We start from the raw sequence: 12,851 nt of genomic DNA, 5'->3' as shown, positions 1-12,851 counted from the left end.
CCTGAACAGTCTTCTATTATCATGCCTTGTTTAGGAAGGTTAGAATGTGATTGAGTTCCTCGTTCTGCCCTTCTGTACTTTTCGCAATGGGGGAATTCTATTGGATGTTAAATGTCATCGACATTGACACATTAAAAGCCACTGTTTGGACTTCAGTGTTATTCAGAGGATAAGCGGTGATCAGAAGATGTTTGAGTGTTGTCTAAAGGTATGAACAATTTCATTTTAAATGAACTAGGTGATCTATAAATGTATTATGCAGATCAATTATTAATTTTGTACATCCTATTTTATCTGTCTTATGAGCACTTTAATTAAGTAATGAAGATAGATAGAAACTAAGATTTTATATTTGACATTTATTTGACTAAACAATATTATCTCTCTCCTCCCTGGCTCTCTCTTTCCTCCCTCGTAGATGAGTTTTACTTTACTCGGCATCCTGCCTACTTTACTAGGCATTTTAATACTACACCAGGCCAAAAGCCAAAGTCCCAAGTTCACTCAGAGCAGCTGGAATCTTCTACCCAACGGTAGGAAATCATCATCTCTTATCAGAACACGTACAGTACTGTCTGTTAGACCAGTACAGTTTGTAACAATAATGTCAGCCTGTACACTTGTTGGTATGTTGTCAGTTCATTATTAAGACTTTTATTTGTTTCCAGTCTGGTTTAGTACAGTGCCTTCAGAAAGTATTCATACCCTTTGACTTATTCCACATTTTGCTGTGTTACAACCTGAATTCAAAATGGATAAAATATATGTTTTTCTCTCACTCATCTACACACAATACCCCATGAAAACATGTTTGGAGAAATGTTGGTAAATTTATTGCAAATGAAATACAGAAATATATAATTTGCATAAGTATTCATATCCCTGAGTCAATACATGTTAGAGTCATCTTTGGCAGCGATTACAGCTGTGAGTCTTTCTGGGTAAGTCTCTAAGAGCTTTATACACCTGGATTGTACAATATTTGTACATCATTCTTAAAACAGTTCTTCAAGCTCTGCCAAGTTGGTTGTTGATCATTGCTAAGTCTTGCTATAGATTTTCAAGCCGATTCAAGTCAAAACTGTAACTAGTCCATGTCATCTTGGTAAGCAACTCCAGTGTATTTTGGCCTTATGTTCTAGGTTATTGTCCTGCTGAAAGGTGAATTTGTCTCCCAGTTCCTGTTGGAAAGCAGACTGAACCAGGTTTTGTTCTAGAGGTCGACCGATTAATCGGAATGGCCGATTAATTAGGGTCGATTTCAAGTTTTCATAACAATCGGTAATGGTATTTTTGGCCACCGATTATCCAATTATTATTATTTTTTTACACCTTCATTTAACTAGGCAAGTCAGATTAAGAACACATTCTCATTTTCAATGACGGCCTAGGAACGGGGGTTAACTGCCTTGTTCAGGGGGGATTCGGGGATTCGTTTTTGCAACCTTCCAGTTACTAGTCCAACGCTCTAACCACCTGCCTTACATTGCACTCCACGAGGAGCCTGCATGGCAGGCTGACTACCTGTTACGCGAGGGCAGCAAGAAGCCAAGGTAAGTTGCTAGCTAGCATTAAACTTATCTTATAAAAAACAATCAATCTTAACATAATCACTAGTTAACTACACATGGTTGATGATATTACTAGTTTAACTAACGTGTCCTGCGTTGCATATAATCAATGCGGTGCCTGTTAATTTCTCATCGAATCACAGCCTACTTCGACAAACGGGTGATGATTTAACAAGCGCATTTGCGAAAAAAGCACTGTCGTTGCACCAATGTACCTAACCATAAATATCAATGCCTTTCTTTAAAATCAATACACAAGTATATATTTTTAAACCTGCATATTTAGATAATATTGCCTGCTAACATAAATTTGTGTCACTTCTCTAGCGTTCTGTGCAAGCAGTCAGGGTATATACAGCAGTTTGGGCCGCCTGGCTCATTGCGGACTGTGTGAAGTCCATTTATTCCTAACAAAGGCCGTAATTAATTTACCAGAATTGCACATAATTATGACATAACATTGAAGGTTGTGCAATGTAACAGGAATATTTAGACTTAGGGATGCCACCCATTAGATAAAATACGGAACGGTTCCATATTTCACATAAATAATAAACGTTTCGTTTTCGAAATGATAGTTTCCGGATTCGACCATATTAATGACCAAAGGCTCGTATTTCTGTGTGTTATTATGTTATAATTAAGTCTATGATTTGATATTTGATAGAGCAGTCTGACTGAGCGATGGAGGGCAGCAGCAGGCTCGTAAGCATTCATTCAAACAGCACCTTCGTGTGTTTTGCCAGCAGCTCTTCGCAATTCGTCAAGCATTGCGCTGTTTATGACTTCAACCCCCGAGATTAGGCTGGTGTAACCAATGTGAAATGGCTAGCTAGTTAGCGGGGTGCACGCTAATAGCGTTTCAAACGTCACTCGCTCTGAGACTTGGGAGTGGTTGTTCCCCTTGCTCTACATGGGTAACGCTGCTTCGAGGGTGGCTGTTGTCGATGTGTTCCTGGTTCGAGCCCAGGTAGGAACGAGGAGAGGGACGGAAGCTATACTGTTACACTGGCAATACTAAAGTGCCTATAAGAACATCCAATAGTCAAAGGTATATGAAATATAAATCGTATAGAGAGAAATTGTCCTATAATTCCTATAATAACTACAACCTAAAACTTCTTACCTGGGAATATTGAAGACTCAAGTTAAAAGGAACCACCAGCTTTCATATGTTCCCATGTTCTGAGCAAGGCACTTAAACCTTAGCTTTCTTACATGGCACATATTGCACTTTTACTTTCTTCTCCAACACTTTGTTTTTGCATTATTTAACTTTTTTGTGACAGGGGGCAGTATTCGGAAATTCTGATGAATGATGTGCCCAAATTAAACTGCCTGCTACTCGGGCCCAGAAGGTAGGATATGCATATTATTAGTAGATTTGGATAGAAAACACTCTGAAGTTTCTAAAACGGTTTGAATGATGTCTGTGAGTATAACAGAACTCATATGGCAGGCAAAAGCCTGAGAAAAAATCCAACCAGGAAGTAAGTGGTTTGTAGTTTTTTCAACTGATTGCCTTTCCAAACTACAGTGTCTGTGGGGTCATTTTGCACTTCCTAAGGCTTCCACTAGATGTCAACAGTCTTTAGAACCTTGTTTTATGCTTCTACTGTTACTGGGCAGAGAATAAGAGCTGTCTCAAGCCTGGGATCAGTGAGTTGTTTACTGCGCTCTCACGCAGGCACGCCGCTCCTTCTTTTTCCTCTGTAATGAATACGCTATTGTCCAGTTGGAATATTATCAAAGATTTTTGATAAAAAGACCCTAAGGCTTGATTGTAAACATCGTTTGACATGTTTCTACGAGCGGTAATGGAACTATTTGACTTTTCGTCTCGGGTTTTGCGCTCACGCATTATGCCTTTGGATTAGTGATCTGAACGCGCGAACAAAACTGAGGTATTTGGACATAAATATGGAGTTTATCGAACAAAACAAACATTTCTTGTGGAAGTGGGAGTCCTGGGAGTGCATTCCGACAAAGATCAGCAAAGGTAAGTGAAGATTTATAATACTATTTCTGAGTTTAGTTGACTCCAGAACTTGGCGGGTAACTGTATAGCTTGCTTTGATGGCTGAGCTCTGTACTCAGCATATTGAACAATGTGCTTTCGCCGTAAAGCTATTTTGAAATCTGACACAGCGGTTGCATTAAGGAGAAGTGTATCTATAATTCTTTCAATAACTGTTGTAAATTTTATCAACGTTTATGATGAGTATTTTTGTAAATTGATGTGCTCATTCACAGGAAGTTTTGGGAGGCAAAATATTTCTGAACATCACGCACCAATGTAAAATGGGGTTTATGGATATAAATATGAACTTTATCGAACAAAACATACATGTATTGTGTAACATTGAGTCCTGGGAGTGTCATCTGATGAAGATCATCAAAGGTTAGTGATTCATTTTAGCTGTATTTCTGGTTTTTGTGACTCCTCTCCTTGCTTGGAAAATGGCTGTGTGGTTTTTCTTGTTTAGGCGCTGTCCTAACATGATCTAATGTTATTCTTTCGCCGTAAAGCCTTTTTGAAATCGGACAATGTGGTTGGATTAACGAGAAGATTATCTTTAAAATGGGATATAATAGTTGTATGTTTGAGAAATTTGAATTATGAGAATTCTGTTGTTTTGAAATTGCCGCCCTGCTATTTCACTGGCTGTTGGCAGTGTGTCCCGCGGGTGGGACACTAGCGTCCCACATGTCCCAGAGAGGTTAAACCAAATTGAACATGTTTCATTATTTATTTGAGGCTAAATTGATTTTATTTATGTATTATAATAAGTTAAAATAAGTGTTCATTCAGTATTGTTGTAATTGTCATTATTACAAATTAAAAAAAATTGTAAAAAGAATCGGCCGATTAATCGGTATCGGCTTTTTTTGGTCCTCCAATAATCGGTATCGGCGTTGAAAAATCATAGTCGGTTGACCTTTATTTTGTTCTATACCTGTTATTTTTACTCCTGAACGTATTTAGACTTTCCATAACAAAGGGGTTGAAAACGTATTGACTCAAGACATTTCAGGTTTTCAATATTGAATTTATTTGTAAAATGTTCGAAAACAAAATATCACTTTGACATTATGGGGTATTGTGTGTAGGGCAGTGACACAAAATATCAGTTTAATCCATTTTAAATTCAGGCTGTAACACAACAAAATGTGGAAATAGTCAAGGAGTGTGAATACTTTCTGAAGCACTGTATAAAGATGAGTTAGTTATATGTTGGTTTTGCCAGTCCGGTGTATAGATGGTATGAAGTTGAGGATATGTTTATGTCAGTATCATAAGGCTGATAAAGTTGAGGATATGTTTATGTCAGTATCATAAGACATATAAAGTTGAGGATATGTTTATGTCAGTATCATAAGGCTTTATAAAGTTGAGGAATATGTTTATGTCAGTTCATCGCAAGGCTACATAAAGTTGAGGAATATGTTTATGTCAGTATCATAAGGCTATATAAAGTTGAGGAATATGTTTATGTCAGTTCATCGCAAGGCTACATAAAGTTGAGGATATGTTTCTGTTGATGAGCTACAGTCAGAGCCCAAAATATTGGCACCCTTGAAAAAGTTGAGAAAAAAAGAATGTATAAAATTAATAATAGAAATAATGAACTACTGTATATTGTATGCTCAACAAATGGAAAAAGTCTAATATTTTGTACCAATAAAATAAGTCAGAGAAATATATTTTGTTTAACAAGTAATATTTTTATCTCTAAAAGATAGGGATTAAAATTATTGGTCGTCCCTGTGCCGTTTTCCTCGCATCATTTTGACCAATCTTTTTGAGAAATAAAAGTATAGTTGTTAAACAAAATCTTGTATTATTGTATTGGTATAAAATAATATAATTTTCAAAAGAATTTGAGCATGTAATATAGTTCCGATTTTTTATGATTTATATCATAGTATTTTGTGCTCGTCTTTATCAAGGCTGGCAATAATGTTGGACCTGACTGTATATGTTGGTGTTGATTAAAGTGTGTGTTGTCACCAGTTGTTGTGGTGAACGTAGACGGTTCGTTGGTTCAGCATCCTCTAACCTGCCTGGGTTCCTTCAACCGAGAGGAGGAGGGCTGGAGGAGAGACAATGACTGGGTGTGGCGGAGAGATGGAGAGGAGGATGAGGACATCCTATGGATGGTGGATGAAGAGGAGAAGAAGAAGGGGAATAGCTTCCTTGTAAACCTGGAAGAGAGAACTGGAGGGGGGATCTTTACATGTCACAGCCTGGATAGAACCCTCCTGAAGAATACTACGGTGCTGGTCAAACACATGGACGAACAGAAACGCATTCTAGAAGGATCCACCACAACAGGTATACAGGATGTCTGTCTGTCCGTCATCCGAAATCAAGTCAAATATTAATTTTCATTCATTATCCAATTGTAACATATTCTGTATATCTATTGTTAATTTGTTTGTTTCTATTCTAAGGCTATATGAAATGTTCTACACGGAACTACCAAGGAGAATTCCACTGCTCCTGGAAATTTACCACTAAACGTGTTGGGAACGTTATGTCTGTCAGAGTGGCACGGTACTATCACCACCAACCTTTTCAATGTATTCCTACTACACTCTTAGAACAAAAAGGTGCTAAGTAGAACCATACAGGGTTCTTCGGTTTGTCCCCATAGTGGAACCTTTTTGGTGCTGGGTAGAACCCTTTGCAGAGGGCTCTACCTAAAAACCCTTTATGTAGGGTTCCTCAAATAATCCCCTGTATATGGTTCTACCTAGATCCCTCTATGAAGGGTTCTGCCTAGAACCGTCTATCAAGGGTTCTATCGAGAACCCTTTTATCTTTGGAGGGTTCTTCCTAGAACCTTCTATGAATGGTTCCACCAGCCTTATTAGCCTTTAAAATTGTATTACTACATGACATATATCATAAGGCCTTTTTTTGACGGCCTAGTTATAGCCTAACACAGTGGTGTTAGGAATCTCCTGGTTTACAGGCCACATCAGGCCTGCAGTCAGATTATGCTGGCTTGCAAAGCGTAGTTCTTATTGGAATCCAAAAAGAGTTAGGATATCCAACCAGTGGAATTGTTAACCTCTCTAGGGCAGGTGGCACCAAATCGTCCCACCTACGTAACAGCCAGTTGAATCCTGTGGCGCAATTTTCAAATACCTTAGAAATGCTATTACTTCAATTTCTCAAACATATGACTATTTTACAGCTATTTAAAGACAAGACTCTCATTAATCTAACCACACTGTCCAATTTCAAAAAGGCTTTACAACGAAAGCAAAACATTAGATTATGTCAGCAGAGTACCCAGCCAGAAATAATCAGACACCCATTTTTCAAGCTAGCATATAATGTCACAAAAACCCAGAAGACAGCTAAATGCAGCACTAACCTTTGATGATCTTCATCAGATGACACACCTAGGACATTATGTTATACAATACATGCATGTTTTGTTCAATCAAGTTCATATTTATATCAAAAAACAGCTTTTTACATTAGCATGTGACGTTCAGAACTAGCATACCCCCCGCAAACTTCCGATGAATTTACTAACAATTTAAATTACTCACGATAAACGTTCACAAAAAGCATAACAATTATTTTAAGAATTATAGATACAGAACTCCTCTATGCACTCGATATGTCCGATTTTAAAATAGCTTTTCGGTGAAAGCACATTTTGCAATATTCTAAGTAGATAGCCCGGCATCACAGGGCTAGCTATTTAGACACCCAGCAAGTTTAGCACTCACCAAAGTCAGATTTACTATTAGAAAAGTTTGATTACCTTTCCTGTTCTTCGTCAGAATGCACTCCCAGGACTTCTACTTCAATAACAAATGTAGGTTTGGTTCAAAATAATCCATAGTTATGTTCTTGCGTTCAAGACACTATCCCAATGGTAAATAACGGTCACGCGCACGGCACATTTCGTGACAAAAGATTTCTAAATATTTCATTACCGTACTTCGAAGCATGTCAACCGCTGTTTAAAATCAATTAAGCTAATCAGGTAAATGTAATTAACTAGAAAGTCGGGGCACCACGAAATAATGTTTATAGAGCTGTTATCTTCCGAATAAACTCTTAAAGACCTAGTAATCTTTTACATCAGTAGCAGTCAATATTTAATCGTCACTTTATTCAGTCTCATCTGAAAGTTGAAAATTCTTGGTTATCTTCACGAACCCTGGCTAACAAGTTGAACCAGCAATACAACATTTTGTTTAATTATTTATTTACTAAATACCTAAATAATCACACAGAATTACATCTACACAGAATGGATCATACATTGATTACAAATGATGTCATAAAGGAAAACGTCCCTAGCGGACGGAACAGATATGACGGCTGGTTACACAAAGAAAGGGGGTTGGGTTTTGAACGAAAGAGCGGGAAGACTGAGGTACTAAAAGATTTTGTGTCTCTATCTGGCCGTAGGCAGCTATGCTATCGTAAATACAGTATCTTATGCATTCTAAATAACCACCCATCTGAAAAGGAAAATGCAATAAATATTTACTCTGAGCTGCGCTTCGGTAGATTGGTCGTAGATAGAAGGCCCGGTTGTCCAGCATGGATCTCTTGTCCTCTGAAGAATGTCTAGTGGTGAACTGGAGCGTGGTAGAATGGCTCCTCTGTCCGTCCTCTCCTAGCCCACGTTTACAGCTGCGGTTGCTAATGCAATGGCTAGGAGGTATCACTTCTTTAGTGAACAAGATTTCAAAGTTCATACCAAGTTGCCATACTTTAAGCTCATGCTATATTCTGGCTGGCATAGTCGAAATTCATCCTTTCGGTGTGTTGATCGTCAACTTCACGTTGAAATTCGATGCTAATTTCGTTAGGTTTTTGTCGTTCAACCAGAGCTCACGCTGAGGTTGGCTTAGTTCTGTTGGTGATCTCTGTCCTTTCAACGTGGGGACCGCCATCCTCTCGTCCTTGGAACAGAAAGTAGAATTTTCGTCAACGGTTTATATAGTGGTGAAAGAAGGGCGTGTTTCATAGTTTACAACCAATGTCTGTTCACTTGGGCGGGGCCTCTGAGTGAGCAGAGTTTCTCTATGACAAACCGTTCTCTCATTTAAGCTAAAATTACATTTAATCTTTTCACAAATAGTTTCATATTTAAACATTTAAATTGCACAACAATTCCATGTGAATTTGATAACTAGAATGTGTTGACTTTCCAAGATACAGTTTGTCATCCTGTCATTAGTAGTAATGTGTCAGACAACAACTGATCTGAGATCATATTCATTAAGTACCAACGCATATTTTCAACTGGTTGGATTACCAAAATATGGTTCCATTTCCCACCTTTTGATGTTACCAGACTCTCTATGTTACAAAGACTTTACAAGAGTCAACTCTACAAAGTAGAGAGAGAGAAAAGGGGAAAGGTATTTATGGGGCTCATAAACCTCCCCCAACAGGCCAACTTCATGACAGCTGTATAGGCTATAACATTTGCATAATATCTTGACTTGACTTCAAATTAAATATCAGTGAATGGACTACAGCAGTGGCCTGTGTTAGTTTAATTTTAGTCATCAATTTCTTGGCTTTTCTATAGTGGCCTGTCTGATGCGGAGAACATCAGCTGTTCTGTGGACGCCAGTGGACAGCAGTGGACATGTTCCTCTTCATCTGGCCAGAGTGACATCATGTGTTCTGTGAACAGTAGTGGACTGGGGGTGTCCTGTGTGGACAGACAGTATTGTCCCTATGCTGAGGAGACTGACCGGATCACCCTGACGATCTACATGAGGACTAACTACCTGCTGGAGGAATACTCCCAACGCTTCTACTTATCAGAAATTGGTGAGGACACACACACAGAGACACACAGACACACAACACTTCTACTTATGTTGCAGTCATAAGGGCAGACATGTTGCAAGAGGCTGGCAGGATCAGTTGCACAAGTTGTGATTTTAGGCTACTTAAAGTTGATGATAATGGTCCAGATGTGCACTTCACTATATTTACAAACTAATACAAAACAATATATTTACAAACTTCACAATGTAACTGGTCTCTGAAAAAAAATACCTTGGACAGCTGGCAAACCTGTCTATCCCATAACAAACGTTTAGAATGCGGAAACAAAGTGCTCTGAAATTCAAGTAGTTTGTAGCGCAGTAGTGCAGAGACACACTAATAATGGCGTCGTCATCGCCACAGATAGGAATCCTACCTCTATATACAAATATCTGGCACATATATGTAGGCTTATTAAAAGATTATATGCTGAGATATTGTTGGTTTAAGTGCTGCTGAAAGTTAGTTTTATAGTGCAGAGTGCTGGTAGAAGTTATGGTAATATTCTTCTCTCTCTCTCTCTCTCTCTCTCTCTCTCTCTCTCTCTCTCTCTCTCTCTCCAGTGAAGCCAGACAAGGTATCCATTAACAAGGTGAACAGCAGTACTATAGAGTGGAGGTATCCTGTCTCCTGGAACAGCCCCACCTCCTACTTCCCCCTCTCCTTCCAGGTCAAAGAGATCAAAGGCAGAGAGCGCAAGAACGGGTGCACATGTGATTCTCCCTGCACAAAGGTGAGGACTACTGTCTACATACTGTACATCCTACTAGGCCTTGTCTCTAAAGCTTGATGAGAGCCATTACACCAAGAGATCCAGACCGTGTACTAACAGTCGCATACTCTTGAACTGATAGACGTGGTCACTCTGGTCCCTGGTTATATTCATTCGGGCACACTGTAGCAAAACGTTTTGCAACGAAAAGTGAAAAGGAGTGTTTCTTATTCTTATTTTCTTCCATTTGGTGCTTAATGATTTCAACCCCTGTGTTCCCTCAGGTCCACACCACAAAGAGCAGCCAGTGGTCAGTAAAGGCCAAGGTGATGGTGTGCGTCAGGGCCCAGGATGCCCTATGTGACTCCCACTGGAGTGACTGGACAGAGTACAGGTCAGTACCACATTCTCTAGTCTACTGTATTCAGCAGAACCTCTCCTCGAGGACCCCCAGTCGTTCCATGCATTTGAACTATTGAAGAGCTAACACAACTGATTCAATCTGTCAACTAATCATCAAGTCCTTGACTACTACTGAATCAGGTGAGCTAGTTCAGGCCTAGAACTAAATTGTAAAACGACTGGGGGTCCCAAAGGAGAGGGTTTAAAACCCCTGCTCCAGTCTACTGTTTTATTATGCTACATCTACCAAGGTCAGGTTAAATTGGGTTTTTCATTCAGCAGTTTCAGGAAGTGGATCGAAATTCCATTTCATGAATTGAAAATATGCCATTGTTTATCAGTTCATGAATTGAATTTCTGAGAAGACATTGAAGAACAACACGTTTTTCAATACGATTGGTTCTTTCAGACACAACAAGGGAAACCAGAGGCGGAAGCAGGAGAAGAAGAAGGAGCAGAAGCAGAAGTTTGTGTCTCAATAGTAGATCTTTACCATACTGATGGCCGTTAAATATTATCCTATTTGTTCACTCTGTAGAGTTTGTCGACATTCACTCTCTAAAACACCAACTATGACAAAGGTGACTTCATTTACACTCTAAAACATAAACTATGACAAAGGTGACTTCATTTACACTCTAAAACATCAACTATGACAAAGGTGACTTCATTTACACTCTAAAACATCAACTATGACAAAGGTGACTTCATTTACACTCTAAAACACCAACTATGACAAAGGTGACTTTGTTGCCAGGACCAGAGATTGTATTTCTGCACTCATTTACTGACACAATCTTTACTTTTACATTTCTTAATGTGTTATGACATTTATTTATTGATATTTATTTTATCATTATTATTTATTTATTGTTGTTGCTTTTTATCTGAACGAGTGTGACATGACATGCACTAACATAAACTGAACTGATATTTTTGTGACTTTAATACTCTAAATCTAAATAAACTTACAAACCTGCTCTTACAGTAAGTGTGTATGTGTTCTTTCCACTACTCTGTGCTCATAGTCATTAATGAATTTCAGGATTTAAAAAAATAACAACATGAAATCAAGCATAGTTAAAAAGGAAGTAATCTATGACTAATCTCATTCTTAAATACAATATAAATACCTACATTAATACACTTCCTTTGACTCTGACAAACTACAACAGGCTGTCCTGGAAACAGGTGGGATGGCTTAGACCAATGGTGTGACAGCTGAGAGTTCTAGAATGCAGCGACTGTTGCTTTTCAATCTATTTATCCAACATGAGGTTTTGGTGTTGCTGGGTTATTTTGCAACACTGTGCATGAGGTGCTCTGACTCCCACACAACTAGAAAGCAGTTTGGAATTGGTATGGTTTTGATTTTTTTTTGTTTATATACATGTACTACTTGAGTATGTATTGAATGCACAGTTGCAAATGTCATTCTTACATAGTGCCTAGAGAGTTGTGTTTCCTGTCCTGTGTGATATACATGCCTTGTGCCATTTGTAAAGACTGGTGTTAATAGTGGAAACACCTAGCTGTACAACAAATAACAGAACATCCGTATGGCTTTGATGTCGATATTCACATTTCCTTTTCACATGTCTGTCAGGATGGGCTGGTAATTTTTTTGCCCAGTGGGCCTACCTAACTTGGGTTTTTTGCACAAAAGTATAATTATTTGGCTAATGGGCTTAGAGGAAAAATATGTGCCGGTGTGTTAGAAATGCCAGGGATGATTTCTGGTCCCAGTCCGCCCCTGCACTACAGTGCACTATTGACAAGCATGCACGCTCGCACAAACGAACACACACACACACACACAAACGCATGCACACACGTGATGGTTTTGGGATGCTTTGCTGCCTCAGGACCTGGATGACTTGCCTTAAGAAGGAACCATGAATTCTGCTCTGTATCAGAGAATTCAACAGGAGAATGTCAGGCCATGCGTCTGTGAGCTAGAGCTGAGTCATGTAGAACAGGAGAATGTCAGGCCAGCAGGAGAATGTCAGGCCATGCGTCTGTGAGCTAGAGCTGAGTCATGTAGAAAGACAACGATCCAAAACACACAATCAAGTCTACATGAAAATGGTTGAAAAGCCACAAATTTGAAGTTTTGTAATGGCCTAGTCAAAGTCCAGACGTAATCCCAATTGAGATGTTGTGGCCTGACTTGAAACAAGCAGTTCTTGCTTGAAACCCAATAAATGTCACTGAGATAAATCAGTTCTGCATGCCAGAGTGTGCCTTAATTCCTCCACAGCGATGTGAGAGATTGATCAACAACTACAGGAAGGTTGCAGTAATTTCAGCTAAAGGTGGCACAACCAGTTATTGAGAGTAA

The 12,851-nt window shown here is 38.9% G+C and overlaps 1 protein-coding gene across 1 annotated transcript; it reads left to right on the top strand.

Moving 5' to 3' along the window:
• The first annotated feature begins 4,790 nt into the window (after positions 1-4,790).
• LOC115163975 (interleukin-12 subunit beta-like) lies at positions 4,791-10,992 on the top strand. Its single transcript, XM_029716148.1, has 7 exons — positions 4,791-4,794; positions 5,587-5,907; positions 6,027-6,192; positions 9,149-9,396; positions 9,960-10,129; positions 10,393-10,502; positions 10,920-10,992. The coding sequence occupies exons 1-7, from the start codon at positions 4,791-4,793 to the stop codon at positions 10,990-10,992; spliced, it is 1,092 nt and encodes a 363-aa protein (XP_029572008.1).
• Positions 10,993-12,851: the final 1,859 nt, after the last annotated feature.

This window comes from Salmo trutta, chromosome 3 (assembly GCF_901001165.1).
Source record: "Salmo trutta chromosome 3, fSalTru1.1, whole genome shotgun sequence".
In the NCBI taxonomy this organism is placed as follows: Eukaryota; Metazoa; Chordata; class Actinopteri; order Salmoniformes; family Salmonidae; genus Salmo; species Salmo trutta.
Note: the sequence above shows the minus strand (reverse complement) of the source record. Positions and strands in the feature narration are given on the sequence as shown.